This window comes from Brachypodium distachyon, chromosome 2 (assembly GCF_000005505.3).
Source record: "Brachypodium distachyon strain Bd21 chromosome 2, Brachypodium_distachyon_v3.0, whole genome shotgun sequence".
NCBI classification, from domain to species: domain Eukaryota; kingdom Viridiplantae; phylum Streptophyta; class Magnoliopsida; order Poales; family Poaceae; genus Brachypodium; species Brachypodium distachyon.
In genome coordinates, this window is record NC_016132.3 from 4,350,411 (window position 1) to 4,357,588 (window position 7,178).

The window sequence follows — 7,178 nt, forward strand, 5'->3', positions numbered from 1 at the left end:
TTTCCTCTTTTTTCAACTTCCATGGTGACCGATTCAACTGTTCTTCTTTTTTCAGTGTTGATAATGAACTTGTTTGAATCTGTTTTAAGAGAATTGCGCCCTCAATTGTTGGGTGTTTGCCTAAGTTATTGGCACTACTAGCATATTTTCCATAGATCAGTAGGGGTCTAGTCCTTTGTTTTCTGGGACAACAATGTTCTTTGACCTGGATTATGTGTCTTGTCTGTTCTCCGGGACAACATTGTTCTTTTTCAAGGAGGTCAAACAAGGCTAACCATGTCAGTTTACGGCAGAATCTATCGTGTGCATTTAAGGCCAAACCACCGGTTTACTACTTGTTAAAAATGTCATCTGCAGGCAGAACCGCACACTAGTGCTAAAGCTGAGTATCTGCTGCAGTGTTCTTGGTCTTGGCAATTGCACAGGTGTGATGAAAGAACTTTTGACCATTCTTTAAGCTAGTCAGACTGAAGACTGAATTTTTTCTACTTTGCCATGCTTACCGTGAGCTCTTCACGTAGGATCACATGCTGTAGCAGTTTTTCCAGAACCTGATTTGTAGGCTATTTGTTCAATTAAGTGTTCCAGTGGGAAACAACAATATCGCATCCTAACTAGTCTTCTGGGAGTCTAAACCCTAAAACATTTAAGATAATTTAGTATTCTCAAACAATTGAGCTTCATGTATACTCCTCAGCATATAACACACAGATTTGCGCCTTGTTTAAGTCCACATTATAGTGCTAACAGCTATGGTAAGGCTTGGTAATTTACTAATTTTCTCGACAACCTGAAAACAAATCCACACAAACTTCTTTTTTTCAGTCAAAGAACTATCTTACAAAGACACTGCCAATGACAATGACGATCGACTGCCCTGAGATAGGGCAATGCAACTACAAGATGATGAACATGAGACCAGCAACACACATACAACTCAAGAATGCAGCACCGTGACACTGAAGGATGGAGCAAGCGAAGACACCTAAAAAACACCCTAGAGAGAGCTAGAAAATTGGCTTCGTCTCTGCATGGAGTTCCATGAACACCTGGCTGATCACGCCTTGGCAACCTTCATATCGACGCTCAAGGCCTTCCTATCCTCCAACGGTTTTGACACCGTTGTTCTCTGGACACCGCAAGGCTTTTGCTTTGCTTTGATGGACTCCGTCAAGCTCATGTAATTCGGCCTTGCCCTGACGCTGCCATCAGTCTTCTCTGGTGTCACCAAGGTGGAGAACGATATTGGAGTGGACGCAAAGCAAGAAGATGACGACGCTGAGCTCTCGTCGTTGTGCAATTCAGTGCTCAGAGACGAGATAGACTGAGCTTTGAACCGAGGATGGTGCGTCGCTCCCGGCGGTTTCGCGCTGACCCTTTTGCTGACATTGTTCTTCCTCACCTTCACTGAATTTGGTTCAGAGAAGTCCCCTAGGGCACCGAAGGTATCCTTGCAGATCTTGGACGGCACAAGGTCCGGCGAGCTGGCAGTAGTCAGGTTGTGCTCCTCCATCAACCTGTTCTCCCAGGGCCTGGCCGCCATCCACCTCTCCAGCCAGCTCCAGCTGCCGTTGTTCTTGTCACAATGCTGATGCTTGAGCAGGAGACCCGACTGGTTCGACCGGCCATTGTTCTTCTTCGGTTGCTGCAGAACAGAAACAATGTCAACTCAATTCGGACTAGCACTACTGCTGTAGAGTTGTGCAAAGATGCTCTTGATTCAGTACATTGCATTTCGGAACGCCTTCGAGCTGCTGCGAATAAACGTAGGCGATAGCTCGCTCCCGCTTGATTGCTCCTTCCTGCCGCTTCTGCAGCTTCACCCTCACCGCCTCCAGCGTTCCCTGGCTGTCACACCATCCTTCCTGAAAGTTCAAATTCCGTCCGACGAATGAATACAAACAAAGAGGAAATCACAAATCGTATTGAAGAACAGACAAACGCATAGCGGACAGGTAGTAACCTCGGCTTCCCGGAGGATGTCGAGCTTGGTGCGGCGGGCGTCGATGAGCTTCTGCACGGCCTGGCCCTCGGTGGACATGCGCACGCGGCGCGCCCGGATGCGCGCCTGCACGCGCACCAGCGCCTGCATGCACCGGAGCGTCACCGCCGCCTGCTTCCTCACCTGCCGCCCGCGCACGATCGCCTGCAGCCGCACCAGCCCCTTGAGCGCCCGCAGCGCCCTCCTCGCCTGCATAAACATAAACACAAACACAAACACATAGCGTTCGTTCAAATGCTTTAATCCGAGAAGAGAACGCCGCGGCGTGAAGAGTAGTGTGGCAGAGTGCGCACCAGGAAGCCGCGGAAGGCTGTCTGGATGCGGATGGTGGCCCACTCTTGCCGGACGGCCATGAAGTCCTTGGCCGGCGCGCGGGCGACGGTGGCGAGGGCGGCGGTGAACATCTCGGCCGCGGCGGTGGCCACCGAGGAGGCGTCGTCGGAGGCCTCGGACGCCGGGGACCGGTGGCTGCCGCCTCTGGAGCCGCGCCACAGGGAGCCGTGGTCGCCGGAGGAGCTCCTCCACAGCTTCCACTTCCGGCCCTTGTTGGCGCCGCCTCCATTCACAGAGGGAACTTGCAGCTTGTTCTGCAGAAGCAGAAAAGAAACAAAAAAAAAAGAGTAACTTCTCGAGATATAATGACTGGTACTATATAACTCGGCTATGATTGCTGAAGAAGACACAAACTTAGAGATGAAGAGCAAAAGGAAATTTATTTTGAGCTAAACAAAGTACTACTAGTAGTACATAACCCTACTTCAGAAACAGCAAAGTACACTCAAGGACTGTTGCCGGATCTTCAGACAAGTGCACGAGAATGAAAGAGACATTTCCGTGGCCATTAGAGATGGCAATTTCAACTGCAGACTTTTGCCATTCCAGGAGGAAAAAAGGAACAATCTTGGTGTTCCCCTCTGCGTCCTTTTTGGGGAAAAAATGACCTCAAAAACTAGATGCTGCTAAACCAATAGCGAGAAATCAATATCAAAACTCGTCTACTCAGTGAAGCCGAATGTAATCGAGCTCAGAGAAAACCAAATCTTTGCCAAAGGCAACAGAATCTCCGGAAAGAACTGAATGAACAAACCACTTGCGAGTCGCCCTCACCTTGCAATCCAGCTCCCGGTCCGGCTTCTTGAGCCCTACGAGCGACTTGACCCACTTCCCGGACCCTCCCATCTCTTCCTCCCCTCCGCCAAGAACAGCAGCACCAAGCAGCAACCGCAGAGAAACGCACGCAAGAGAAAATAAACGAGTGCGCCAAGAAGAAGAAGAAGAACACGAGCAAGAGCGAGAGACAGGTGGTCGGTCGGTCTGCGTGTTGCGCGTGCGAGGCCGAGGCGGGGGGCGGCTTTGCAGTGGCCAGTGGGAGGGAGAGCGTTGGGGGAACGGACGCGGTTTGAAATTCGAAATGGAGGGAAGCAGCAGAGCCAACGTATACTAGTCTCCACTTCCAGTAGCCGAGCACGCAGTGGACGCACGCAAAAAGCCAGAGAGAAGCTCGGCAGGGAGCGGGAACGCCAGCTAGTGGAGTGCTCCAGCTAGTTAACTCGACTCCACGACCAGCGTACTTAATGACTCAATCAATGGACAAAAGGAGCAACTGCAAATAAACAAAAAAAAAAGGTATGCTTTCGAGAAGGCGGCAGCATTAGCAATATGGTTGGGAGCCTAAAACTAAAAGAAACTGATAAAGCAATATGGGAAGGGATCCTATGTGAATTGTCCGAGTAATTTTCACTCCTCTTTTCCCGTCCGTCGCTTCATTTCACGTCGCATTGGATTCTCCTTCGTTGCTGCCATGACATCTGTGACTGTGGCACATCCATAGGAGCCCGCCGGCCTCTGTCCCTCTGTGCCCGTGTTCCTGTTGTTTTCCCCCTTTGGTGCAAAAAATTTCTCGCGTTTCGCTGCCTGCGTGGGGAACAGCGCCGGGAGAAGAGAGTGGGGGCGCGCAGCTTTGTCTCCTTTTATTTCTGGATCCTTGCGAAAGCCACGGCCGCGTCTGAGAGACTGGGGAGTGAGTGCATGAAAGGAAGAAAAGCTGGAACCGGCGGTTTTCTGGTCAGTGGACTGCGATTGCGATGACCACCCCGGCCGGCAACTTTTTCCTGGGGTTTTGCATCTCGTTGTGAAGGGTTTTTGTGCAGAGCCCCCACGTTTTTGGCGGTTGCGTGGTCTCTGGGTTTGCAGGGTTTTGGGGTTGGACTGGAGGACTCGATGAATGGGTCATGGCTGGCTATTGGCCTCTTTCTCCTCTCAGTTTTGTTCTTGCGTGTCTTGTGACCGTGTACTCTGTGTATAGATATGCTGGCGCCCCTGATGTACTCTACCATGCATGTCGCGTGTCCTCTCTGGATCTTGTTCCGTGGATGACACTTGTTTTGTCCTGTTATGTTTTTTGAAAAGGAAGGTGTGCTATTGTACTCCTGACTTTTGCACTAAAATAAATGCAAATGGGCAATCATGGTTCATTATTACAAAATTTACATTTCTTTTTGTTAGAGGGGAAGAAAATATAGCAGCTCATCTGGTCAATTTGGGGTCCATTCATGTAAATTTTGGATTAATATGTTAAACTTTGGCCCTCCCTGTATGTTCTGTAGTATTTTGAGTATCAACCTCCCAATCAGATAGTGGAATTAAAAATCTACTCTTTTTTTATGTAAATCAATGGTTGAAATAGTCGATTTAGGAACACCAATGAATGGGCACAGATGTCAGCACATTAGCTGTGGCTCTATTCTACAATTCAGTTCCAACTTTTCATATATCCGAAGTCTTATGGAGTAACTTGCATTCATTATGGAGTAACCATTCTATGATAGCACTAATGATGTGTCTACTCAACAACCTTGAATGCTTGATTTTGGAAAGCTAAAAAATGCAGGATTTTATTGGAATTGAAACGTCTACTGTAAGGGGTCATATCCGGTGAAAATCATCTTAACATGGAAAACTCCGTAGAAAACCATTAGAAAATAAAAATTATAAAAAGAATTGCAGACAGAAAAAATAAATCAGCATGAATAGAAGTTCTTTATTGTTTGACACTATTCACTAGTATGTCCATAGAACATCACATCTCCAACATACGGTATTTTTCTAGGTTTTTATTTAAAACTTCTAAACATGGTTTCTATGATTTGCACAATTTGCACCGTAAGGATGGTTTTCACATGATATTTTCCATTATTGTAAACTCTCAGAATGTAAGGATTAAAAGAACATAGTTCATGTGGCCTCTATATCAATTGACACGTCTTCCTAATTTTAATGAGTTTGCTACTAGTGTGTCATCTTTTTTTCCTCTTTTCAAAAAGGATGACACCCTCGATTTGTATACCAATGCACATAGCCATCTTAAGGTGCCATCTACATCGTTGAACACTCTGCGGTTCGCGCATGCTATCTCTGCGAGAACATTGGACTCAGGAACTATCCTTTTGATCAGCACACCATATCCATATTCCATAGTGACAAACTGACACAAATGTTCAAACATAGCTGCAATCTTACGATATCACAAATTTTTAACACTTAAAAAAGTAGCCATCATCACATGAACCAGATGCCGGCTCCTGCAAACCATATGTTGTTCTACTGACTCTCTAACCAACGGGGAATATTCCAAAAGGACACACACAATCAGATAAGACTTTGAGATCCTATCCTACTCTAGCTATATTCTTCACCAAGACCTGGCTTAGTGCAGGGCTAAAAGCATGTACTTCCAACAAAATGCACGAAAAAGTCCTCATTATATAGTCACTTGATCTCCCTGGCTGGTAGCCTGATGTCCTCCCATTTGCTGCACCCTTTTGGCATCATCCCGGCATAATGAGCTCATCCTCATGAAGCTTAGCTTATCCTTGTTTGACAAATCTAACCTTCATTTGAACTAAACTACCAGATCCAGAAATGACACCTTTGACAAGCACTCATTAATGTAATACCTAGATGCCTATGGCATGTTTGCTCCCAACTTGCATGTGCACACCATCAGTTAATTCAGACTTGCTTCAGATAGTCATACCAGTTTGAAAAAAAGGCATGGCAGGCATGAGTGCCAAAAGGTTTGGTGCCTCATCAAAAAGAGTAAAAGGAATTGATTTCAGAGAAAAGTGAGGACATCATGCAGAAAAAGGTTAAAATAAAAAGGAGCATCCTCTTGCCATTAGCATGCAGAGAAGAGAATCTTGAGATTTGAACCAGCTTTAGCGCCGATTGGCGCTCCTTGCCAGACACGACCAGAAAAGATGATGCATGGTTAAGGTCTTAAGGAGGACAATTATTAAACAATGAGCGCTCATCTGAAAGTCCTCTGAGCTTGTCTGCTCTCTCGCTCTTATCTTTGCCGAAGAAACGATACATTTGTGGATAAGCAATCTTTCACCAAGAGCAAGATGCTGAATTTATGGCCGCGATGGTTTTCCAGGGAGCAGCATGCTGATTAGGAATTTTTTTAGCGAAGCATGCTGATTAGGTTAGCAGGGGCCGGGGGGGATGAGTAAGACGGGATCGGGTGTTTAATAGTGGGCTCCAGTAGTTAGCTGTCCTGTGTGGACCGATCATATTGACCGGGTCCATTGACCACGGGTTTGAATGTAGTTGGGCCGGCCCTAAATACTACGCCAGGTTTCCAGGCATACCGGACAGTCAAGGCCAGTTTGCAGGTGGGCCTAATTCACGGAGGGTAACTTTAGCTCACAACCCCGTCAAAAAAAAAACTTTAGCTCACCAGTCACAACCAGTTGATTCTACAAAAACCTCACACGCTGCTTCCTGAACAAAAAATGAGGGACCGGCTCCGGGAGAGCCGGGAATATTTACTCGCACTGTCGTGCGACACATGACACCCTTATTTGAAGAGCCTCTTAAGATTTTTTCTATTGAAACTACACTAATATTCGATCTTATCGTTAAATCATGAATAGTTTCATTGTTGGTTTTCTTTTGACAAGATCGTTAAGCCTAGTTCTTATATTAGAAGTGATTATTAGAAATCGATTGGGTCTTCCCTGGCCGATTCGATGATGTTCTAAGGATTTTAGGCAGGGCCAAACAATAATATGGAACAAGGTAACTTCACTGCCTAATACTCTAGCGCTCCCCGATCTGCAGTCTATCCTATCTTTATTCCGTATCCCATGCTGTCCCATTAAATCTCTTCTTA

General features: G+C 46.5%; 1 protein-coding gene across 1 annotated transcript; it reads right to left on the reverse strand.

Annotated features, from left to right (window-relative positions):
- Positions 1 to 791: 791 nt before the first annotated feature.
- On the reverse strand, positions 792 to 3,550 carry LOC100839684 (protein IQ-DOMAIN 1). Its single transcript, XM_003564786.4, has 5 exons — positions 3,110 to 3,550; positions 2,296 to 2,589; positions 1,964 to 2,191; positions 1,728 to 1,865; positions 792 to 1,645 (listed from the first exon to the last, which is right to left on the reverse strand). The coding sequence occupies exons 1-5, from the start codon at positions 3,179 to 3,181 to the stop codon at positions 1,058 to 1,060; spliced, it is 1,320 nt and encodes a 439-aa protein (XP_003564834.1). The 5' UTR covers positions 3,182 to 3,550; the 3' UTR covers positions 792 to 1,057.
- Between the last annotated feature and the right edge of the window lie 3,628 nt (positions 3,551 to 7,178).

Coding starts and splice junctions, on each gene's coding strand:
- LOC100839684 (XM_003564786.4), bottom strand. CDS start 3,181: ATGGGAGGGTCCGGGAAGTGGGTCAAGTCGCTCGTAGGGCTCAAGAAG. Junction 2,192..2,295: donor CAGCCTTCCGCGGCTTCCTG/GTGCGCACTCTG, acceptor ATGTTTATGCAG/GCGAGGAGGGCGCTGCGGGC. Junction 1,866..1,963: donor ACATCCTCCGGGAAGCCGAG/GTTACTACCTGT, acceptor TTGAACTTTCAG/GAAGGATGGTGTGACAGCCA.